This window comes from Megalops cyprinoides, chromosome 11 (genome assembly GCF_013368585.1).
Source record: "Megalops cyprinoides isolate fMegCyp1 chromosome 11, fMegCyp1.pri, whole genome shotgun sequence".
NCBI lineage: Eukaryota > Metazoa > Chordata > Actinopteri > Elopiformes > Megalopidae > Megalops > Megalops cyprinoides.
In genome coordinates, this window is record NC_050593.1 from 3982492 (window position 1) to 4008522 (window position 26031).

Genomic DNA, 26031 nt, shown 5'->3' on the forward strand with positions numbered 1-26031 from the left:
GCACCATCAGCAGGTTCTTTTGTGGGAGAGTGACATTTAAGAGAGGCAGCTGACCTCTTTGATGGTTGACCTGCTGCAATAACCCCTGAAGAGAAAGTTAGCTGGAGTAAGGAGCTGCGTAAGATCAGGAAGCAAAATGCATCTGTATTTAGTTGACATTACAATGAAAAACCCTAAAAATGTCTGTGAGGCGGGGCTTGCATTTAGACAGAATCTGAACCACATATGAGATTCCTGCTTTCTAGGGGCTCACAGTGATCTTTCCCTAGTAATGAAAAGAGAAAACCATGCAGGACAACAGAAACTGTCAGCTGAAGCAACAGCGAATCACATTATTGGTGCAAATCATGTTTGTTCTATGTGGGGAGTCTGTTGTTTCCTGTTACTTCATCTTCCATTGAACAGATATCTGCCATTTCAAAATACTGTATACTTAATGTTCATTACTTTTCCCCCTCCTTTTCCGTGCAATTCATCCATGTAACCATGGTGACGGTTTTATCATAACCTCTTTAGATACAGCATTAAAAGCTGCTGTGTGAGACCGTGGGGTCACCGACTGTTTGCCGCTGAGTTATTTGATTTGCTTTTGCTGCGAACAGGGTGAGGATGTGCTTCATGCCCAGGGGACGCATAAAAGTGGATCTTCAGGATGACTTCAGCAAACATTGGTCTGAACTGACACAGCAAACTTCAGACCTCATCTGCACATTTTTTTAAGGAGGCACAGCAGTGTACCAGAGGTTCATGCTGAAACGCTGCCAGGAAATGAAGGATCTGATTTTGGAGCTATGTCAATGTAATACTTCTTAAGGAAAAACAATTTATATACAACACACACTATGTGTGTGTTACTGTGTGCATAATAACATATATAAACCAAATTATGAGGGAAATCATATTCCATATATGCAGGAAAGTGGTAATGACTGTGTTTTCACCTGAATGCAATACATGCTGACTTACTTTAGGAGTTTATGTCTGACTCACTCCATGGTGTATTGAATGGTTATTAGAGATTTCGGTCCTTTTTTGTTCCTTGGCAAACCCTGATGTTGGGGCCATGAAGCTTAGAGTATTGAGAGAGAGAGAGAATGACTTTCTGCAAGGCAGGTGCTAACATCGGAGCTTTTAGCAGTGGAACTGCAGAATAGAGCAGGAGTGGGAGGAGGGCGGGTTCAGAGGGACAGTGATCATCTCCATTCTAGTTTAGAGAATGCAACACAAAGGTGCTTGAGCTTTACCTGATTCTAATTTCTTGTTTCATAATGGGCTTATGTTCATCATTGGAAATTATGTGGTGTTTTCACATGAGGCAGAGGGGTAGAATGGCGTGCTTACTTACACTGGGGAACCATTGGTTACTAAATAATTTTGGTAATAGTGGTAATCTGATCCATTCACTGAATAAGCAATTGGTCAGGTGATATATTTGCAAGCAGGCTCCTACAAACCTCCCTCACTGCCTCTGTTCTGAGCTCTGTACTGACTGCCAGGGCACTAATCAGAAATACAGTGCCTTGAAAAAGAATTCAGGCCCCACCCCTTCTTTCACACAGATGATTTCCACAACCTGAGATTTTGACTAATTAGACTGAAATTTTTTTCTTATTTGTGAATCACTCAACTCTGCAACAGTAGAGTTTGCAATAGCACTGTATGTAAAAAAATTATAAACCATTATAAACTAAGAATAAAAAAAATCAAGAACTGAAATGTCAATGTGGCATTGGGCTCTGAGTAGATGGTTACAAATGCAATATGAAGATTGTTAGCGATTGCCAGACTACGCCACCTAAGGACTTGCACCTTAAGAATCTGATGCAACCAACCCAATAACTGTCTTAAAGAGGCTCTCCAGTACAGAGGTAAGCTTTGTAATAAATGACAGAGATCTGTATTTGTGTTGGATGGGCAATTTTATTAATAAATATTGGATTAAAAGTCTAGCAGAAGGTTGATGAAACATTACAAACATTCACGTTATTTAATTAAGCAATCATTAAAAGCTCCAATAAAAACAGGGCTAAAACAAGAAGAATATAATGGGGTAGGGTACTGGCTGTCAACAAGGGAATAAAAGAATACAAATGAAGTATGCCAACCATATGGAGTGGTTGGGGAATGGGGGGAGGAAGGGCTGACTCACCTATTCACGTGTGTCCCAGTGCTCCCAGTGCCTAGAATCACACACAACCCCCCCCCCCCATACACACACACACAGCAAACATTGATAAAGGATTACATGTGTATCCACCTCATGCAGTATTTGGAGGAATGGGAACCACCATCCAGCAACCAGCCCACAGGTGCAGCTGCACTAGCTCCTGCTGGCGAGAGAAACCAGAAATGGTTAATATCTTCAATGAGCAACTTGTTAAAAGGATAAGCCAGTACCTGTGAAAGCAGTAGATCTGGAAAGGTAGAGACTTAACCCAGACCCTGTGCTCTCTACCTAGACTGCTAATTAACATTGCCCAACCAAGTACAGCCACACGGAGTAGGCTCCGATGTGTTACAACACAACAGGAACACAAGCTAAACAAAAGCAGGTTGTACAAGAAAAAAACAGGCAAAACAAAAACAGAAAAACAGGCAAAACAAAACATCAAAACAAGCTAAACTAAGTGAGTCGCACAAGGCAAAACAGCAGTGGCAAAGTCTTGCAAGCTGCAGCAATTGCTTACACTGTAGGTCTGTTGCAATCGCACGAATCAGCGTCAGTCTTTCTGCAGCAATGCAGTCTCCTAGTGAAGACTGAAGAAGCTCATGAAATTCAAATCAGGTGCTCCACTAATTTCCTACACAAGTGAACAATTGGATCAGTTTATAAGACAATATCTTGCACCTGAGCAAGGTTAGCCTTGTAATTATGAAGGGTATAAATATTTATTTATTTATTTTTTTTCCCCAAAATTCTGGAAAGGGTTTGGACATTTCTTTTGATTTTTCATGATGAACAATACTGTGTACGCCAGATGGAAAAAAATCTTACTTTAATATATTGTAAATTTGGAATCTGAGACAGTAAATTGTGAAAATAGTATTGGGGGCTGAGTACTTTTTCAAGGCACTGTATATGTTTTAGTGTACACTATATCTAGCAAGGATTGAGCAGAGGAGTGATCACACTGTTGGTATTACCTGTCTGCCACCTGCTGAGGCACAGAATCCTGTTCACCAGCACTGCAGAGTAGAGACAGGGGAAGGAGTTTGGAGTAGGGAACAAGGAACATGTATAATCCCCTTTTAATTAACAAAAGGAGAGAGAGAGGGAGCAAGAGAAAGCAAAAGTAACAAAGAGAGGATATGAAAGGAGAAGGATGAGAAAAAGAAAAGTGTAACACCACTAGATCAGTCTCCATTGGGGAATTTAAGTTTGCCTCTGTGCCATTTCTTTGGTTTTATTTATGTATTCTTCGATTGTTTAGATTTAGGACAATTATTCATTCTCACTGTTTTACATTGTTGGTTAGAGTCTGAAAATGCATGGAAAAGTGGACTGGATTCCTGCCTGTCTGTTATAGTGTGACCTTATCCATTTACCCTTAAAGGACTCTCTCTCCCCTCAATGCATTGGGCAGCACACTGCAGCAGTGTTCTCTGAGGCTTTATTATGGACCCTATGACGCTACAGCAAAACTGTGTCTTCATTTTCTACATACAAATGGTTTTATTACGCACAGTACATTGAATTCCTGGTAAGAATGGTCTTGTGCCCTGAAGGGATTAATAGAATTAGAACATGAATTATATACTCTTAGGAGTTAATGAGTTTAAATATAGTATTTTCCAGATGAGTTGTCTGTTTGAATATGAATTTTTTATTAGGCAAAACCATATTTCGTTAGCTCGCCCCTGTGGACCTCCTCTGTCTCCAGCATGGTGTACAGTAGCGATTTGCATACTGCTATCAGTTACCATAGGAAAATAATAGCCTCGCAGGGATCTGAATATTTGGTGATGCAGGGCATTCCGTGTCTGTAATGGTTTTGGTCAAATTAATATTTTAGAACAGTGCTTGCTACTGATAACACTTGAGCAGAACAGAAGAGGACATTAGTTATTAACTTATCAAAGCCTAGGAGCTTAAACCTAATGGGGAAGTATATATAAATATGGAACTTGCATTAGCCTTGGGTAGATTGCATGATTCTTCATTCCAGTTGAGGCGTAATTCTGTTTTATGATGTTAAAATTTAAAGACAGAGGTAATCATTTAACAGGCTGCACACCATCCACTGTGTGTGTCACCCTAGATCACCAGTTTTTGGACGAGTGGGGTCACCTGTTAACCAGTGCAAACTGAGCTCATGCTTTAAGGTGGCCCAGGTGAGTTCTGAAACTGAAAGATACATACAGTGCCATTGCAAATGTAGTAGTCTCTCATACAAGGGTGGTGAAATCTAATCTGCTGGCCTCCGAAAAGCCACTTTATTTACCTATTGAGCTGTGCTGCTTGGAGGCCATTTCAGGCCTCTCAGAGGGGTACTGCTTACCCCACCTCAGATCATACAGCTTGAGGAATCCAATTAAAGCGGACCTGCGAAGCATGCAGCCGCCACCTGTCCGTCTCACCGCGGACGGCATGTCTCCCGGCGGAACAATTATAAAAACCTGGCTCCTGGAATCAAGATGCCATCCTCCAGGAATCTACCTGCTGGGGGATGGGGGGGGGGGTGTGGTGTGTGCATGAGCCATCACACGGAGCGCTGTCGGCGCACCTGTTGAGAGCAGCCGTTGATGCGCATCTGTATGCCGCATGATTCACACAACTACCAGTCTGTTTATGCGTGACAGCCGTCCGTTCCGCGTACATGTCACGGTATATGGGATACGTAGCCAACGCGTTCATTTTCCGAAGTTGTTCGAGGGAAGTGTCTCTTGAAAGACAAACACAGATGTCTATTTGGTAACAGTCCTAATTAATGACTTTACAATTCTGCTTGGGTGCAGAATTGTAAAGAAGTGTGAAAAATTGAAAAAAGAGTGTCACCGGCTGATGCTGGGAACACATGATTGTACTTTTGATTACGATAGACAGTGAAGGGAGATGAATGGCACAGCTCCTTTGTCTGTTGTCATGTGTTTCACTTTGTGTGTTGGAAAAAGACAGAAAATTAAGAATCATTTCAGAAGACACCGTGTTTATGATAATACCTTTATATGTGCTATTTTGAAGAATATCTCAAAAATGCCTGAAAAGTGTTATGAATATGTTGACTGTTACCACTTGTACATATGAGATTGTACGAAAATGTTCCAAAAAGTGTTAAATCACAGAACTGAAGGTGGGTTTTAGGCAAAGGGAGCTTTTACACATCTGATTATTGGAACTGCATTGGAGTATGTGTTGTGTCAGTGTCTACTGCATCATCTGATGAAATTCGCCTTTAGCAGAACTCCATGTGTTCAGGTGATCAGGTGCCCGAAGTCCCAGGACTACATCAGGATATTGAACCTTGAAGGAGACATCCAACATTTTTACAAAAATGATATTTTCTTTGTTAGATGTTGGGAGAGCGGGGTTCAACTTTGCTGCACGTCAGGCTTTGAAGATTTGACCTAGAAAACAGCACTGTCATTGTCTGACAGGAGCTTCAGCTGGTACAGAGAGTACCAGCACAAGCTTTCCATGTATTCAGCATATTGTCTGGTTGATGTGCTTAACAGTGGATGCCCTGACTCTGTTATTGTGGAGGCCAAAATTGTTCTGATTTGCTGGCTCATTAGGAACATTCTTGAAGGGGTGTGGTCTAAAACTGAACATCCACAGCAAGGACAGGAACACAGATAATTAACAACTGAATCTCGTAGAAGGAGGACAGAAGGAATGCAACTGAATTATTATCCTAATTAATGGAATAGCTGTGATACCAGAGTAGTGACTTCCTGCAGGATGGAATATGGTGGAAAGCAGGAGAATAAGCCTGCTGATGGATTCTGAGAAAGGGCATGGGAAGAAAACAGAAGACAGATGCAAGTCAAATGCAAGAGGTGAGAAAATGCAACAAACAAACAATACATAAATAAATGAATAAATAAAATATAAGTCCTGCTAAACTGATTTTCATAAGAATCTTAATTTTCCTGGAGGTCTTTGTTACATTTATGCCGCAGTATAAAACGTGGCATATGTTATAGACTTGCAATGGAAAGGCAGCGGATGTCAGGTTAAGCACTGCTGTTTTACCTTTGAGCAAGGCCTGAATGCCATTGCTAAATTGATTTGAGGGTGCCCATTGTCCCATCCTTTAGATTTTATGAGTGCAGAGCAAAGCGGAAAGCAAAGAGCGATGTTTGCCTTTGCCGCATGTCGGGTTTTTGAGGACGTGACCTAAAAAGCAGCACTGTCATTGTCTGATTGGGACTTCAGCTGGTACAGAGAGTACCAGCACAGACTTTCTATATATGGACCAGATAGTCAGCTCAGTGTGTGTAACATTGATAATTCTGCCCCTGGTGTTGCTGAAGCTACTAATGTTCTGATTTGCTGGCTCAATATGAACAGTATCGAAGAGGCGTGGTCTAAAACTGAACGGCCATAGCAACAGTATAAAAATGCTGACAGCACTGGCACCTCCTGTTACCAACCAGCACCTCCTAGATAGAGGGCAGAAAGAAAACAGGAGCTGAATATATAGTCATAAAAGAATATCTATGGTACCAGAGTAGTGACCTCATGCAGGACGGAATAGGTAGTCAGGAAACAGTACAGCAAACCTGCTGGTGGATTCTCGGATAGGGGACAGCATGCCTTGGGGAGAAAGTAGAAGACAGAGGTAGCTAATATGTTCCACTAGGACCTTGAATGAATGCTGGTCTTTACTTTGCCCAAACTCCCATAGTCCATCGTTGTTGGGTCATAGCTACTGCTGCAACCAGATGCAATATGGAACTGCCTGCATCTTTGTGCTACTACATTTTTTTACAATAATTTTCACGTGTCTCAATACCATGTCCACTTTTTCAAAACACTTAACACATTCACCGTATCAGTAGACTGTGAACTAAACTGTGTATACTTTTGCATTGCTTTGATACAAAATGCATTCAATCACCACTTCTTCCAAAATTCATGAATACCTCTCTCAGTCAATGTTCACCACCAGCAAAATTCTGTACAACTACAGCAAATTTTGCAGACATTTAGATACTGTGTTCAATAGTTAACTTTCAGTTCAAAACATAACAAAATTTAGATCACTGTAGATGGAAATATGCTGCATTTTGACAGACAAATGAAACTATATGCTTGAAATAAGACAGATTATTCTGATTTTAGCAGAAAGTTTATTCAGTTTTTTGTTTGCAGCCTTGTTAAAATCTATACAAAAGTCATATTTACATTGAAATGTGCATGTATATAGGCAAAATATAGATGTAGTTGTCGCTGAAGAGATTTTTCCACTATTACCGCTGTATATGTAAGTCATGGGCTATCCGTGAGACAAAGTGACCCAAGAATGCAACTACAGTAAATTTACCACACTTAATAGTTGTATCTTGTAAGAATAAGAATAAGAAATACTTTATTAATCCCAAAGGAAATTTGAGTGTCACAACTGCACCGTCCGGCACACATCAAAAACAACAAAAGAATAAATTGAATAAAATAAATAGAGAGGTGTAAAATACAACAAATAGAAAGATGTTTGTGCAATTATGCATTGTGCAGTACTTCTGTAGCTGTCATATAATAAATAAATGAGAATAGTGAGATAGAGAAGTTACGATCCTTGTGCTATGATTATATACATAGTATATAATGAATTATGAAACAAGAATAAACAAGGGTATGGTTATTGCTATTATACAGTATGAAGTGCAGTAGAAAAACAGTTATTGTTGTACATTGTGCATAACAATGATAACTGTATAGTGCAAATCCTGACCAGATAGCTAGAGAACAGTTATTGAGAGGGGAAGAGTTGTATAGTTTGATGGCTGCAGGCAGAAATGACCTTCTGTGCCTCTCAGTGGAACATTTGGGGGAGATCAGCCTGCCACTGAAGGTGCTCTTCATCTTCACAAGCCTGTCATGGAGAGGATGGGAGGTGTCGTTTAGGATGCTCACCAGCTTGTTAAGCATCCTCTCCGCCAGCGCCCCTAGTAAGTCCAGCTCAATTCCACCACCTATGACAGAGCTGGCTTTCTTGACGAGCTTGTTCAGTCTGTTTGCATCCCCAGCTTTCAGACCACACCCCCAGCACACCACCGCGTAGATGATGGCACTGGAAACCACACACTGGTAGAACATCTGCAGCATCTTGTTGCAGACGTTGAAGGATCATAGTCTCCGCAGGAAGTAAAGCCGACTCTAGCCCTTCTTGTAAAGAGCCTCTGTGTTCTGTGTGACAGAACAGGCAAAACAACAGATCAAAAAGTTTGATCTTGGTGTCATGATAGCTGCTTGGCTTCAAATATTTATAGGGTGTGGGGGATTGTAGGGGTGGATAAAATATGCTAAAGATTTTTTCCTAAAGGTTCAAGCAAGGGAGAATGTTGCAGTAGATGTGAAATTCATAAAAATTTGACCCAAAATACAGACGACACCATGGATCAGCATTAGGGCTACAGCAGACGTAGTGGTAGTATCATGCGTAGTTGTTTCACTTACTGTACTAGAAATGAAAAGCATCTGCAGACTTTTTGTTGTACTATAGTATACCTCAGAAATTGTAGCACAGAGCTGTCATGAGGCATATTGCAGCATTTCAGATTTATGTTTGGTATTACAATATGTACTGTAAACTTTACTTTACTTTCCTTTTTTGCAATGAAGCAATAATCTATGCAAAAACAGAGGATACAGCAACACATAATATATGCATTTTGCAATGCTTCAAGTTGTTTCTGCCTTTTAGTCCATTGTATTTTGAGTGACAAAGTAGTCTTGCTGGGAGAGAGCATTTGCTATAGTTATGGCAGCACGAGTCACTTTTGGGTGAATTATGAAGTGTTTTGGTGGTTGTAGTGCATTTTGCACGAAAGATTAATTGATGTCTTCATATGCATGGTTGTTAAGCACACTGTGTTAAGAGTTTTGAAAAAGTGGGCATGGTATTGACCTCAGTGTAAAAACAGTTGTAAAAACTTGTCAGTGCTCCCGCCTCCTAACCCTGCGCTTTTGGTTTTTTTTTTCCTTTTTTCTCCTTGTTTCTGCCCGGCCCTTCTCTCCGCCCTGTCTCCGCCTGATCACCTGCGCACCTGCATCTCATCCCCTCGTCGGTCTGTCCTTATATATACCCTGCTCGCTGTGCAGTCATTGCTAGTTCGTCTCAGTGTTTTTTGCCTGTTTCGTCCCCGCGTTTTCTTTACTCGCTATTCTTGTGATTTCGACCTGCCCGTTTCTGACTCCGTTGTTTGCCTGCCGCTTTGCTTAGTTTGCCTGATCGTGCCCTCCCGTTTTCCGACCCTGCCCGTTCTGACTTTCCCGTTTCTGGATTTGCCCTCGGACTGCCTCTCTGGTTTTTGACCCTGCCTGTGTTCTGGTTTTTGATTCTGCCGTGCGTTATTCCTGTTATCTCTACCCTCGCGTTTTTGCGACTGAGTCCTAGCCTGTGCTGCCTGACAGTACGAACTAGCCATCATGGACCCAGCAGACCTACCTCACCTGAAGGCTGCGCTGGAGCTGCAAGGTGCGTTGTTGGGGGGGCATCAAAATCAGCTGGACGCCATCGGTCGATCCCTGGAGAGCTTCGCGACCAACCTAGCTGGTGTCACTGCACAGCTGCAGCAGCTGCAGCTCAACCTGGGCAGCCGCTCCTCTTCCCCTCCGTCCGCAGCAGCCTCCCCGCCTGTCCTGCCCGCACCTCCGAGCCGGGAGCCCCGATTGCCACCTCCGGAGTCGTACGCAGGGGATCCGGGAACCTGTCGATCGTTTCTATCCCAGTGCTCCTTGATCTTCGAGCTCCAGCCCTCCACATTCCCTACTGACCGGGCGAAGATCGCGTACGTCATCACCTTGTTGACAGGCCGAGCCAGGGAGTGGGGGACTGCGGTCTGGGACGCCGATGCCCCCTTCTGCCACGTCTACACTGCCTTTGCCGAGGAGATGAGGAAGGTGTTCGACCGCTCCAGGCACGGGCACGAGGCCGGCAGGGAGATGCTGCTGATCCGCCAGGGGCGCCGGTCGGTGTCGGACTACGCCATTGATTTCCGCACCCTGGCTGCCACCAGCGGTTGGAACACCGAGGCTCAGTACAACACGGTCTTGCAGAAACCATCAAGGATGAGCTGGCCACCCGGGAGCTACCCCCCAGCTTCGACGCTTTGGTGGAACTGGCCGTTCGTGTGGACCAGCGCCTGACGCAGCGACGTAAGGAGAGAGCTGCCGGTGGACTGCCTGGTCTCTCTCGAGCCCTTCCGTTAGCGCTCGCAGCACCGAGCCCCACGCCTCCGCTTCCTGCCTCCCCGGAGCCGATGCAGGTTGACCACACTCGCCTGTCCCCCGCCGAACGTCAGAGGAGACTCAGCACCAGGTCGTGCCTGTACTGCGGGCAGACTGGTCACTTTGTGGCGACCTGTCCGGTAAAAGCCGGCGCTCACCCGTAGCGAGGGGATTACAGGTGAGCGTTACCCCTATCTGCCAGTCCCCTGAAATCCGCCCCCTGTTCTCTGCCTCCCTGCTCGTCGGGGATCAGCCTCATGCGGTCTCTGTCTTGATCGATTCAGGGGCCGACGGGAGCTTCATTGACGCCGACCTGGTGGCCCGCCTGCGTCTCCCCCGCATCCCGCTGCATTCACCTCTGGAGGCCCACGCCATCACCGGAGCCCCGCTGATTCGCATCACCCACGCCACTCCCCCGGTGAATTTCCTCATTTCTGGCAACCACCGCGAGGCGATCGTGCTGCACATCATTGATACCCCTCAAGCTCCCGTGGTTCTGGGTTACCCATGGCTGGCCCAGCACAACCCCCACATCGACTGGGAGGGAAACAAGATCCTGGGCTGGAGTCGATTCTGTCACTTCAACTGCCTTCGCGACGCTCTGGTCCCTGTATCGCCGGTTGCCCCAGCCCCTGAGGAGTTCCCGGACCTGTCGGCTGTGCCGCCGGAATATATGGATCTCAAACCGGTCTTCAGCAAGTCCCGCGCTACCTCGCTGCCCCCGCATCGTCCTTACGACTGCGCCATTAACCTCCTGCCCGGTTCGTCACCTCCTAGGGGCCGCCTGTATTCCCTGTCTGCACCGGAGACCGAGGCAATGAACAAATACATCCGGGAATCCCTCGCCGCCGGCATTATTCGCCCGTCCTCCTCACCCGCCGGGGCCGGGTTTTTTCTTTGTGGGCAAGAAAGACGGCTCCCTCCGTCCCTGCATTGATTATCGGGGCCTCAACGCCATCATGGAGAGGAACCGCTATCCCCTGCCGCTTCTGTCTTCTGCATTTGAATCGTTGCAGGGGGCCACCGTTTTTACGAAACTGGATCTTCGCAGCGCCTACCATCTGGTTAGGATCCGAGAGGGGGATGAGTGGAAGACGGCCTTCAACACTCCATCCGGGCACTACGAATATCTCGTCATGCCATTCGGTTTAACTAATGCCCCTGCCGTGTTCCAGTCCCTGATTAACGACGTCCTTCGCGACATGCTTAATAGGTTCGTGTTCGTTTACCTGGACGACATCCTTGTTTTTTCCCGTTCCCTGTCTGAACACGTCCAGCATGTCCGTCGTGTTCTCCAGCGCCTGCTGGAGAACCACCTGTACGTCAAGGCGGAGAAATGTGAATTCCACCGTAGCACTATCTCCTTCCTGGGTTTCATCGTCACGGCAGGGAGCGTGCAGATGGACCGGCAGAAGGTCCAGGCAGTGGAGGAATGGCCATGTCCCGCCTCCCGTCGAGAGCTGCAACGTTTTCTGGGATTCGCGAACTTTTATCGACGTTTTACTCGCGACTACAGCACGGTGGCAGCTCCCCTCACGGCTCTAACATCAGTCAACAGGGCGTTCGCCTGGTCCCCGGAAGCTGAAGGGGCGTTCCGCAATCTGAAGTCCCGTTTTACCTCGGCGCCCATTCTGACTCAGCCAGACCCTGCCCGGCAGTTTGTGGTGGAGGTGGACGCTTCGGATGTGGGTGTGGGAGCTGTCTTGTCGCAACGCTCATCGGCTGACAACAAGCTCCACCCCTGCGCCTACTTCTCCCACCGCCTTTTGCCCACGGAGCGTAATTACGACATCGGCGACCGGGAGTTATTGGCCATCAAGCTGGCGCTGAGGAGTGGAGGCACTGGCTGGAGGGGGCAAGTCTGCCGCTCCTGGTGTGGACGGATCACAAGAATCTAGAATACATCAGGTCGGCTAAGCGCCTTAACCCTCGACAAGCCCGCTGGTCCCTGTTTTTCTCCCGATTCCACTTCACCCTGTCTTACCGTCCGGGAACCGAGAACCGTAAGCCCGACGCTCTTTCCCGTCAGTTCGCCCCTGCAGATGAGACCCAGGAGCCCAGCACCATCCTGCCCGCCCGATGTATCGTCGGGGCAGCGCATTGGGACATCGAGACCACCGTGCGCACCGCTCTCCGGACCGAACCGGGTCCTAGCTCCTGTCCCCCTAATCGTCTTTTTGTTCCCCGGTCTGTTCGTTCTCAGGTCCTGCAGTGGGGGCACTCCTCGAGACTCGCCTGCCATCCCGGTGCTCGTCGCACCACGGCATTCATCGGTCAACGATTCTGGTGGCCCACCATGGCTAAAGACATCCGGGACTTCGTAGCCGCCTGCTCGGTCTGTGCCCAGAATAAGACTACGACCCGACCACCCGCCGGCCTGCTGCAACCCCTGCCTGTGCCCAGACGACCCTGGTCTCACATCGCCCTCGACTTCGTTACCGGTCTGCCCCTGTCTGACGGTAACACCACCATCCTCACTGTCGTAGACCGTTTTTCCAAGGCTGTTCACCTTATTTCGCTGCCTAAACTACCCTCCGCCAAGGAGACGGCCCAGCTAATGGTGAACCATGTGTTCTGTCTACACGGTCTGCCCACCGACGTCGTGTCTGACCGGGGTCCCCAGTTTACTTCTCATTTTTGGAGGGCGTTTTGCAGGTTACTGGGCGCCACTGTCAGCCTGTCGTCCGGCTTCCACCCCCAGTCTAACGGCCAGACCGAGCGGGCGAATCAACAACTGGAAACGGTGCTGCGATGTCTGACATCCCAGGAGCCCACGGCGTGGAGCCAACACCTGTCTTGGGTGGAATACGCTATAAACTCCCTACCCTCTGCATCCACGGGTCTGTCCCCCTTTCAGTGCTGTGTTGGCTACCAGCCGCCCCTGTTCCCGGCCCAGGAGGAGAAGGTCGGCGTCCCCTCGGCGGCGGCGCTGATACGACGCTGCCGCCGTACCTGGAGATGTGCTCGGCTCACGCTGCTCCGTTCCACAGCCCGGATCAAGCAGTTTGCTGATCATCACCGCTCCAGAGCCCCTCGCTATCGCCAGGGCCAACGAGTGTGGCTCTCCACACGGGATCTTCCCTTGAAGGTGGACTCCCGTAAGCTGGCTCCTCGTTTTATCGGTCCCTTCCCTATCGCCAAGGTTATTGGTCCTGCAGCGGTCCGGCTCAGGCTCCCGCTCTCCCTCCATCGCATCCATCCCACGTTCTACGTCTCCAAGATCAAGCCCGTTGTCCGCAGTCCTCTCTGCCCTGCTCCCCGGGCTCCGCCGCCACCTCGCCTGATCGACGGAGCGGAGGCGTACACCGTGCGCCGTCTGCTTAAGGTTCGGCGCCGGGGACGTGGATTCCAATACCTGGTAGACTGGGAGGGCTACGGCCCCGAAGAGAGGTGTTGGATCCCCGCCAGAGACATCCTGGACCCTGCCCTCATCCGGGACTTCCACCGCCGGCACCCTGGTTCACCTGCTGTTACGCCTGGTGGCGTTCGTAGGGGGGGGGGGGGTACTGTCAGTGCTCCCGCCTCCTAGCCCTGCGCTTTTGATTTTTTTTTCCTTTTTTTTTCCCCTTGTGTTTCTGCCCTGCCCTTCTCTCCGCCCTGTCTCCGCCTGATTACCTGCGCACCTGCATCTCATCCCCTCGTCGGTCTGTCCCTTTATATGCCCTGCTGGCTTTGCAGTCTTTGCTAGTTCGTAGCAGTAGTTCTCTACCTGTTTCGTCCCCGCCGTTTCCATTGTTCGCTGTGTTTTGAGATTCGACCTGCCTGTTTTTGATTCCGTTTTTTGCCTGCCGTTTTGCTTTGTTCGCCTGATCGTGCCCTCCCGTTTTCCGACCCTGCCCGTTCTGACTTTCCCGTTTCTGGATTTGCCCTCGGACTGCCTCTCTGGTTTTTGACCCTGCCTGTGTTCTGGTTTTTGATTCTGCCGTGCGTTATTCCTGTTATCTCTACCCTCGTGTTTTTGGGTCTGCGACTGAGTCCTAGCCTGTGCTGCCTGACAAAACTGTAAGCAATCAACATTGAAAAGAATATTCACTTCTCAAAAGAAGTGAATATTCTTTTCTACTCTGAATCTACTTAATCCTTATATCTGGATGGGTTTATGTTAGAAGGTCAAAAGAAACGTTAAACCCACACTGCCTGTTCCCAGCTGTTAAAAATCCTGGTGGAGATAGTCAGCCATCTCATGAAAGCCACTGATTCTGATGATTACTGTGTATGGTAAAATTATGGCCAAGAAATATGAAGCCATTTTAGACAACAGTGATGCACCCTATGATGCGAACATTATTTCCTTAAGATTCCATATTACAAGCTGATAACACCCTCATACATACTTTAAATGGATTGAAGAATGGTTTCATGCGCATCAGATGAAGTCAAACACCTTTGAAGATCACCAGACCTAAACATCATTGAACCTTTATGGGAAGTTCTGGAATGTAGAGCACAGAGTAGATTTCATCTCTCAAAGAACTTCCATCTTGGAGAATGGTCCAATATCCCACTAAACATATTTCAACACCAAGAATGGGTAAAGCTGTTCTTGCCCAAATGCTTATGAGTTAATAAACATTCATATATTTGTTAGTGTATCTATTATTTTGTCTAAATGTATACATACATACCATACGGTCCCATCATCATAGACAAGTAGCCACTCCTCTTTGTTTCCATAACTTCAATCATGACTGCTGCTCATCTGTTCTGCTTTGATGATGCTTGCAAATCCGGTATTCTGGTTGCATTATTTTTCAAAGAGCCTCTGTCATTTCCTGTCTTCACTACACTCCCATAATAATGATGAATGGGAAGAAATTTTTTTCTTTCCCCAAATTTCTGCTTTTCTTGAGTGCATATCCACCTGGCTGGGATGAGACAACGCACAATGGACTCATTCATTTGAAAGGTGAATTGATCTACGAGGTGTTTTTAGCACCAAAAGCTGAGGGTATACATCTGTCTGCATAGATGAAGCCAGTCATTTCTGGAGCAAAGGGTGCTTGCTCTAATTTATAGGACCAGGGGAAAATTGTGTTTCGCAAATGACACAGGAATTGAATGAATAGGTCACAGAATCACTAAAAGCACACGGATGTTATTGACGATAACATATACATTTTTCAGTGTATAACACATTTGAGAAACATGATCTGCAGGGTAGGTCTCCTTGGAAGGTCTTCATTGCCACTAAAATACAGGGTGCTAATGCATTTGCCAGGATGCAAGCAAGATATACATGCTGAAATTGGAATAAAATCATTGAAAAGGACGTCATTTTTAGATCATTCTGAAGATTCACACTTTGGCTGAAACATGGCGTTACTATTCCACCTTCCCTTACTGTGGGAAATCATGGTGGTATTGTTAATACAGGCCTCACATCATGACCACATATTACAACGTAAAGGAAGTTATTTTTTCATCTATGCAATGTGGCAAGTATCTGGCCTTCTCTTTCCCTTTGCAGGTACTCAGAAATGACCTCATGCATTTACAAGGTCATCCATTGATTACTGTAACCAGTGTCCTGTCACAGCTACAGGTAGACCACAACACCTGCACTTCTAACAAGGACCATATCACTCATGTTCTTTTAACCTCCATTCTCTTCTTAACCTCCCTATCAAGCTCAGAATTGATTTGAAGGTCCTACTCCTCACGTACAGTACAAGGCACTCATGGTTCTACCCTAGTCTGTATTTGTCGGTTGCTTTATTACTGCACACCAGCCCACACCTTTACTGCACCTCCAGCCTCCACTTTGTGGTTCTCATGCAAACAGAAACTAGCCATTTCTGCTACTACTCCCTACTATAGGGAATAGGGCCTTTTTCCTCAGTGGCCCCAAGGCCATGGAATTCCCTACCCATTCACGGTGGCTCAGTTGCATCTGTGCCCTCTTTCAAAAATCTATTCTCTTTCTTTTCTATCTATCTCTATCTTTTCTGTCAGGGGTTTGTGCAATATGCATTTTGTGATTTCTTGTTTTATCCACTTTAATTGTTTATTTTTATTCATAATTTATATCATTCTATTTTTCAATTTATTTTGTACAGTAACTTGCACATGTGAAAGGTGCTTAAATACAATGTATTATTACTATTATTTTTATTATTAGTAATAGCAGTAGAAGTGCTTCATTACATTTTATTGTGGTTTATACTGGAGCAAAAAAAAAAAAACAGTGCACATGGGTGACCCTCGCCCCTCACGGATTAGTGAGCTGTGGTTTCAGTTACTGTCGCCAAGCAGCACCTCCTCAGCTTCAGTCTCTGTGCCCTAACCTCACTGCACTATGCAAACCCACCCTCCCTTCCATTGTTTTTACACAGTACAAATGTTTGTATTATTATTATATACATACACAAATTAATTAAGAATAAGAATAAGAATAAGAAATATTTTATTAATCCCAAAGGAAATTTGAGTGTCACAACTGCACTGTCCGACACACATCAAAAACAACAAAAGAATAAATTGAATAAAATAAACAGAGGTATAAAATACAACAAATAGAAAGATGTTTGTGCAATTATGTGTTGTGCAGTACTTCTGTAGCTGTCATATAATAAATAAATGAGAATAGTGAGATGGAGAAGTTATCATCCTTGTGCTATGATTATATACATAGTATATAATGAATTATGAAACAAGAATAAACAAGGGTAAGGTTATTGCTATTATACAGTATGAAGTGCAGTAGAAAAACAGTTATTGTTGTACAATATGCATAACAATGATAACTGTATAGTGCAAAAGACTACAATTAGAAAAAACAAACAAACAAAAAAAAAGCTAGAAAAGGATGCTAAAAGCTAAAAATAGATAGACCAAACAATACAACTAAATCGGAGCAGTCGCGACGGGCAGCCACCTGTAGCAGCGCCGGAAGTAAAACAATTACACAATGTCTTTACACTGTCACTGAAGATGGTTTTTTTTCCAGAAAACAATCTCCTGTGCGCTAAGACCTTTTTTTATTGGTACATTATCGTATTCATGGATGTCCCCCATTCCTTGGTATCTCTAGAATGTTTCTGTCTCTAGAATGGTGAGGGTCCCCTGTATTAAAATTTGACATGTGCTGTGGATATATCAAAGTGCCTGTTTTTTGTTTGTCTTGAGACTGCTACATGAGACTGCATGATCCCAATGGATATTGCTGTCAGAGGAGTGCACAGATGTGAAGGTCCACTGACTATGTTTATTCTTAGGATGGAGGTCCTGTGTGCATTGAATTCTGGAAAAGGCTATGCTTTTTCTGTCCACAGACAATCCCTAACACTGGGGAAAGTACACCACACAGCTGTGTGCATGCTTCAAAATAAAGTCCATTAAGAGCTCAGATGAATCGTAGGTGACATCCATGGCAAATGAAATAGCATTTGGGGAGGGGGTGGGGGTGCACATACACCATTCTTTGCACATTTCACAAATACTGCATCGATCGTAATTATCTGAAATGCCCATTAGACAATCCTCTCACAACTGAATGCTGTCCCTGCCGCAGGGAAAGAGGCAACATCCATCATTTTGCGCGGAGAGCAAGCTCATTATTTTCAGGCTGAACGTACAAGAATGCTCTCCTTCCAATTAATGACGTCGGCACACAGTCGTTAGAGCTACTGCCTCATCCTGTTTATTCTGCTGCCCGCAGACTAAAAGGTTCCGATGCGACGTCCGCGCCGTGATGCAGAGCGATAGCTTCTGAAGCGACCCACGCGGAGATTATTCGTGTCTCACATGGACACAATTTGAATAAAAAGCTCATCGTTGCATTTAGTCACGTGGCTCTTATCCAAAGTGGCTTGCAAACAAGAGTACCAAGGTGAAAAACATATTGCCCCCAAAGTGGTCAGGGTCTCCTGTACTCTGTAGTATTCATTTATACATATAAACTTATTTTTGGTACTAGTAACTCATAACAGTGCCTCACCAGTGAACTGAACCTGCAACCCTCTGGTCATGAGTGCACATGCTGGAAAAATCTTTAAAAAATTATTTGTCACTTAAAACTGTCACTAAAAATGTCTTTTAACCCTTAAAGCCCGACAGACGCAGCCTGCGTCCAAATTCACATCCCTTCTCGGTTGAATTGCTCACGAAGTATTCATCGCTAACGATGCTAGTTGGTTGTCTATAAGACGAAGTGTTGGCGAGAAAAATAATTTTGAATTTACATCCAATTTAATCATAGTTGCAATCTGTATACAGCTCTGCGTCCATCTCCACACCCATTACTCTTGTTTGAATTAGCCTACTCATGAACTCGTCATTGCATAGATATGGAACACATCACAAAAAAGGGCGGAACCGGAGCTTTGTAACGATGCTAGTCACATATTTGTACATACCTAAGTAATCACGTTATGAAGACAGATAAAACTTCTGCAAAGTAATATCTTTACTGATTTCTTCACCCATTTTCACACTTCTGCTTCTTATTTGAATAATTATTTTGACTTAAGTCACGAAGCCCCTATCGCTTCACAACGTACCGCATATCAAAGTAAACAGCAGAACTTACCCTTTCCGGTGATACTAGTTATTTCTGTGTGACGAAGCGTTGTCGAGTAATCCGGTTTTTAAATCACAGCAAATTTCTGCATTGTCTCCAACATAGGGCTGGTATTATTTTTCGTACAAAGTGGGATATAAACACAAAATAATGTATTTGCTTTTCATTGCAATGAGTCAAAAGCCATCTCCCAGCGCCCTCCCATTTTGTTGTTTCTCCCGGGAAACTCCCGTAATTTCCATGGCAAACTTTATTATGATTAATCGTCATACACGGATCCATAAATTTTGCATGTTTGTCTGACGTTACCCAAGTTGCCAGATCGTCTATGAAACACAATCTACACACTACATACAACTATTTACTAGCGCTCCCCGCCGAAAAAAAAACTCCCGTATTTTGAAACCTAAATGTTGGCAGGTATGGAGATAGGGACCCCCCGATTGCCACCGGGTATGGCGGTAGCTATGCTAATTTACTAACTATAATGTTAATTTGGTAGCTAGCTACCAGTACTAAAGTTGTCAGAACAGGTTGCTTGCAGTGTCTGTGGTAAAATTAACTATTTGATCAGTAAAAATGTGATGAGGCTGTATTAGTTTGATAGCTAGCGAGATAGCTATTAGTAATATGACAGTTGAGGAAAGTGTGTGAAAGCCAGCTTAACTAGCAAGCTATGTAGCTTTCAACGTCCTTTTTAATTTTAGCTAGCTAAGATCGCTATGTGTTTATTTGCAAGGTGATATTTGTATTTGTCAGCGGAACGTGATAGTAGCTAGCTAGTTACGTTTATTGTTTTGCTTGTATTGTAGCTAGCTAGCTAGATTTGTCTTTGTTAAGGTGGTATTTGTACTTTTCAGTTGAATGTGCAAGTAGCTAGCTAGCTAATTTAGCTTTCAAGTACTTTACTATCAAACGTTAACGTTAACTTTAGCTAACTGGATTTCTGTGTAGTTAACATTAGCGTGGTCTTACCTATATTTGTTTCTTAAATTTATATGTCGAGTCCTTGGATGATGACAGCATTTTCGCAGCTGTAAGGCATAACTTGCACTGTACTGTGATGCTGTTCCCCTTTTCTGCTTTAAAACTAATGGCGAAATTTCCACCCGGTTAGATCATTTTTTTCACTAGAGGCCATGATAATGAATTGGCAACTGTAAGATTGCTTATGGTTTCACTCGAGACCAGAGTGTTGTTGTGAGACTTAAGTGTTGTAATGTGTGCGCATGTGCATGGTAGTGTATCTTCTTTATTTTAAAATGTATTTTAAAATTGCAATCATGCTAATAATCCCAATTTTTACTAAACGTATCGGTAAGCTGATTACGTCTTTTTTTCTGTAACTTTACTTTTTTTGTATCCTAATTATGTAACGCCGTTACATGTATTCCGTTACTCTCCAAGCCTGGTAACACAGCAGTATGGCACAGTGGCTAAGCATAGCTGTCCCCAAGCTATTTTCACATCAGGACCTGCCTATAAACTCTGAATAGTTAACCCAGGCGAGGGTGGTCCAATCAGAGATGAGCATGACATAGGCTCAACATCCAGGAAAAAGGCCTGGGGGAACAGAGAATGGTAACTGTGTGCCAAAATGCGAACCATGTTTCATTTGCTAGCAGGACCACAAGAGAGTGAAGCATGAAGCCTCTCTTCAGACTGTAGCAGTGCTTAGTGCAGATTGTAAGAATGGACCCTCGGTTGTGACCCATATGTCACTAGTCAATGTATTGCTTTGCTTTGGTGCTCTTGGCATGCACTTCATTCCTCACTGGCTGAAGTTGGTTTTAGTAATGATTATGTAGGCAGCTGACAGGATGTAAATCACTTGTTCCTGGTGCATGCTCCACAGGTGAAGAGGAAATGCTACTGCAACCTAACCTGGCAATAAAGAAATTCCCTCTCCCACCGTTAATTTGTTCAGGCCCATTTATCCTTCCGACCAATAATTATAGCATAGACTTAAAGAGTCCAATTTAAGCACGAAATAGAAATTCTACCTACAGGAGTCGGAAATTAGTCTTAAATCTCAAACCCTGAGACCCAGACACCCAACGTGTATCTTTCTATTAAGATTTAAAAGAAGGGATTATGTTAATCTGTCTGATTTAATAGTTTTCATTTTTCAATACGATTCGAAGGGGAAGAAGCGAGAGGGGGGTGCTTTTAATAAGAGAGGACCGGCTGTAAATATATAAAGAACAAATGCCCTTTTTTCCCATGTTTGCCTTCCATGACACACACAGATTTGTCCCCAGATCCTATGGGGTAATACGGCCAGGCAGACCATACTCCTGACTCCACCCATAACCTTTTTCAGTGATTGGAAATGAGGGGGACTCATGATGGGTATAGCTACCATGTGTCATCAATTTCTCTGAAACAATCAAACAATTTGGCTCTCTCTGAGAGAACACTGCAGTTGGTTCAAGTCAGTGAGTCATTGGTAGCACACAGTAGGACCACCCATTTTGGAATTCTTGAAGTTACTCGCTTACCTTAAGAGGTCTGATGAGATGAAGCCAAAATAAGATATTATTATTATTATTATTATCATTATTATTGTTATTATTATTATTATTATTATTATTATTATTGTATTACTATTTGAGGGCCTGCTCTGGAATCTCCAGCCATATAAACCAAACATGCATTAACTTTGCTTTGTTGGTTCAAGACCCATGTACCTTATCCTGTACAATATCACCTTCATAGCCATTAAACATTATAGCAGGTCACTCTATAAAAGGCTTCTTTTTTAATATGTGGTAGTAGCTCTTTTTTTTTTGCTCCAGCCCTTGACTAGAGGACAGTGAAATGAATCAATTGACCCTGTATGGCCAGTACATTTGTGCTGTGTTTATGAGGTTCAAGGACAGCCTTGCGGCACAGAATCTTGGGTAACCTTTTTCTTCTGGGCTCTGTAGGGACAGCAGAAATGTGAGAGATCGAATGAGTATAGGCTCTGACAGATGAGCATGACATATGCGCAACATCCAGGAAAAGGATGGGGGGACAGAGAATGGCCACCACGTGCCAAAATGCTAAACATGTTTCATTTGCTATTGGGTGCACAGGAGAGTGACTCGGAAGCATGAAGCGTCTCTTCAGACTGGAGCCTTGAATCGCCAGTCACCCCAAAAATCAGGGCTTTGCATAAACCATACAGGCTGAATGCCACAGGCAGTGAATTGCACCCACCTGCTGAGCCAAGCAAGCCCTCACCACTTGAGTTTGTGGGAGATTAAGCCACATGGTGCTGTGTGCTTCCCACAGGCTTATGTGTATACTTTTACAATTGAAATCAGTCTCTCTGGATACTTATGTTGAAGAAAACTTTTCTTGTGGCCTTCCCTTTCCTTGCTTTTTTTGCTTACGTAGGTGACAAGAGAAACCTTTTATACAGGAAATTTAAAGGTGACACAGAAGAGGATATTCTTGAAATCAACTTTGTATATTTCTTCTTCAAAGACAAAAGAAAACTTTTAAAATGAGAAACCTTTTGAATTACATATTTGTTTTTTATGCATTGTTTATTGAAGTGCAGAATAACAGCTCCCACATCCCCTTGCTTTGTGGTCTTGACATACTGCGCTCTGGACAGACTGTGTTTGTGGTTCCCGGGTAGTTGCCCAAGGTCAAGAATCATCAAGCTGTGCAACCGTTTTGTTTTCAGACATGAATATTTTATAACCAAAGTTTTCCTAATGGATGCCGGTTGAATTTCCTGAAGTGTACACCACAATATTTTGACCATCTCAAGTAGACAGTCTGGACCCTTGAAACTTCCACCCACGCAAACACAAATACAAACACGCACACACACACACACATACACACATACACTGTATACGCATACACATAAACACAAACTTCTGTAATGACGCATATATTGCAAACATTATCAATTACCCAAAGGTGCGAATGCATGTACTTTCATCACATTAAATGCAGAAAGTCCACTAAAAAACCTCATTTCAAGTTTATCACCATGGCAGCCCTGGTCATGTTGAATAGCTTACTTATTGTCTTTATGTAAGATATTAAGAGCTGGTCTTTCTTACTGTAGACTCATTTCAGCACCAGCGGTTGACTTTATTTCTGAGAATATTTGTTATTATGCCAATATGGGTTGTTAAGGCTGGCAGTATTTACTTTAGGTGAATGTGGCTGGCAACATTGAAATCACGGCACCTTTGCTTAACAGCAAACACTTATCCCAGGTTTGCCGAATGTAATTTGAACACGTATATCCAGTGTTCATGAATTTAACAGAGAGGCTTTGAGGGGAGGGCAGGTGTCAAGTGGCACTGCTGTGAGAGCACAGTTTCTTTGACAGACAAATTCTGCTCTGGCACATAGGTGTGACAGGCAGCCATGTAGGAGAAAGCATGGTCAGGCATGGTCACGCATACACAGCATCCAGAACACAGAGCTGACCTTACACAGGGACACTGCCTGTGCCTCTAAAGAGAAGACTGACTTCACAGTTATCTAAAATAACAGGTAATTGAACTCAATGTGCTATTTTTCATTTTTACAGGTTTTTTTACAACAGTTTTCACACTGAGGTCAATACCATGCCCACTTTTTCAAAACCCTTAACACAGTGTGCTTAACAACCATGCATATGAGTACATCAGTTAATCTTTCATGCAAAATGCACTACAACCACCAAAACACTTCATAATTCACCCAAAAGTGACTTGTGCTGCCATAACTATAGCAAATGTTCTTTCCCAGGAAGACTACTTTGTCACTCAAAGCACAATGAACTAAAAAACGCTAACAACTTGAAGCATTGCAAAATGCATCTCTAACGTGTTGCTTTATCCTCCAGTTTGGCATAGATTACTGTAGTGTTGCATTGCAAAAAAGAAAAAAAAAAAGAATGACACCTCTTTAGAGTGCATATTGTAATACCAAACAAATAATTCTAAAATGCTGCAATATGTTTCATTACAGTGATATGCTAAAATTTCTGTATTACTGTATAGGCCTACTACAGCACAACAAAAAGCATACAGATGTAACATATTTATTTCCAGTACAGTAAGTTACAAACAAGATGTTTTCCATGGTGTTGTCTGTATTTTGTGTCAAATTTTTATGAATTTCACATTTAGTGCAACATTCTCCCTTGCCTTGAACCTTTAGAAAAAAATCTTTAGCATATCTTATCCACCCCTACAGTTCCCCACGCCCCATAAATATTTGAAGCCAAGCAGCTATCATGACACCAAGAACAAACTTTTCGATCTGTTGTTTTGCTTGTCACAATACTGTAGATACCACTATTGAGTGTGGTAAATTTACTGTAGTTGCATTCTTGGGTCACTTTCTCTCACTGATAGCCCATGACTTACATATACAGCGGTAATAGTGGAAAAATCTCTTCAGGGACAGCTACACATATATTTTACCTATATACACACACATTTCAGTGCAAATATGACCACTTTTGTATAGATGGTAACAAGGCTGCAAACAAAAAAACTGAATAAATTTTCTGCTAAAATCAGAATAATCTGTGTTATTTCAAGTATATAGTTTCATTTGCCTGTCAAAATGCAACATATGTCCATCTACAGTGATCTAAATTTTGTTAGTTTTTGAACTGAAAGTTAACTGTTTTGAACAGACTACCTTAATGTCTGCAAAATTTGCTGTAGTTGTACAGATTTTTGCTGGTGGTGAATTGGTGGAGAGAGGTATTCATGAATTTTGGAAGAAGTGGTGATTGAATGCATTTTGTGTCAAAGCAATGCAAAAGTATACACAGTTTAGTTCACGTAGTCTACTGATATGGTGAATGTGTTAAGTGTATTGAGACACGTGTGAAAATGATTGTCAAAAACTGTAATTCTTTTCATTCTCAGCAGTGTAGTATGGGGCGGCAGTGTAGTATAATGATTAAGAAGCAGGGCTCTTACCGAAAGGTTGCAGGTTCAATTCCTCCTTGGGGCATTGCTGCTGTACCTTTAGGCTAGGTACTGAACCCACAATTGCCTCAGTAAATATCTAGCTGTATAATAGATAACATTTTAAAAAAAAAGTGTAATTGATGTACGTTGCTCTGGATAAGAGCATCTGCTAAATGCCAATAATGTAATATAACATTTCTTACACATGATTAGACATTGTTAATAAAAATGAGCAGCAGTGTGGTTTAGATTTTAAGAGTAGGGCCCAGGTGGTGCACTGCTGTTGTACCCTTGAGTAAGGTAAATAACCTAAATTCCCTCAGTACATATCCTGCTATATGAATGTATAACATGTTAAAAAAGGAAAACAATGTAAGTCACTCTGGAAAACAGCATTGTCTAGTAAAAGTTGTGAAAAGTTAACTTAAGCACTGAGAAAAATGTCACTCTCATTATGAACAAAGAGCAACAGATGTTCAACCAAACATCCCTTTCAGGACTCATTCATTGCTTTCTTAAATTCATATCTTTCTGGTTCAGCAAGTCTGCATATTTTGTTGCCTTTCGTTGTACTCGAGTTCAATAGATATGATGCGCCATGTCATGCTAAGGGGTTAATTCAGTGTATCATAAAAGTATCACTTTTGCAGCATAATTACCAAATACATTACCATTCAACATTTCCCATGTCCACTTGCCACTTCTTTGCACTGCTGTGGAAGGGGAATTGTCAGTTGCTTCACAGCCATAGACCAGTGTCGCACAGCTAATTAGACACACAGTGCTCAGAGAAAACCAGGGGCAGTAGTTCAGTTTGTTAAAGAGTTGCCCAAATAATTGAAATTTTGGAATAAATTGCCCTGAGCAGAAAAAAGTACTTTTGAACAGCTTATGTCAGACCAGTCATAAAATTTCCAATTAAATTCTGCATCAACATCGGACACATTTGTCAGGGGTCATGCTAAGCCAAATTAGCCACCCCAGTCTTGATACAGACCATAATAAGATGTACCATGGTCTTGCTTCATTTGCATGGAAAATAATTGCATGTTTCCCTTCTTCACATGGCATACTGTTAATATAAATTATTTTTACTTCCTTTTTATATGTAAATCCTGTATACATGCATATCATCAGCAGAAAATAACCAGCAGGGGACTGCATGGAAAGAAGATTATATTTGGCAAAAAGCA

The 26031-nt window shown here is 43.6% G+C and overlaps 1 protein-coding gene across 2 annotated transcripts in view; it reads left to right on the forward strand.

Annotated features, from left to right (window-relative positions):
- The window catches only part of LOC118786308 (inactive dipeptidyl peptidase 10-like), a 117698-nt gene that overhangs the window by 37115 nt on the left and 54552 nt on the right, over window positions 1–26031 (forward strand). Inside the window, exon 1 of one of the 2 annotated variants that reach the window (XM_036541443.1) lies at window positions 5820–5997. The exons of the other annotated variant lie outside the window; for it this stretch is intronic. Within the exon in view, the coding sequence (XP_036397336.1) occupies window positions 5907–5997 (91 nt within the window). The 5' untranslated portion in view covers window positions 5820–5906. Of the gene's footprint in view, window positions 1–5819; window positions 5998–26031 lie in introns of those variants that run through there. 2 annotated transcript variants of the gene reach the window in all.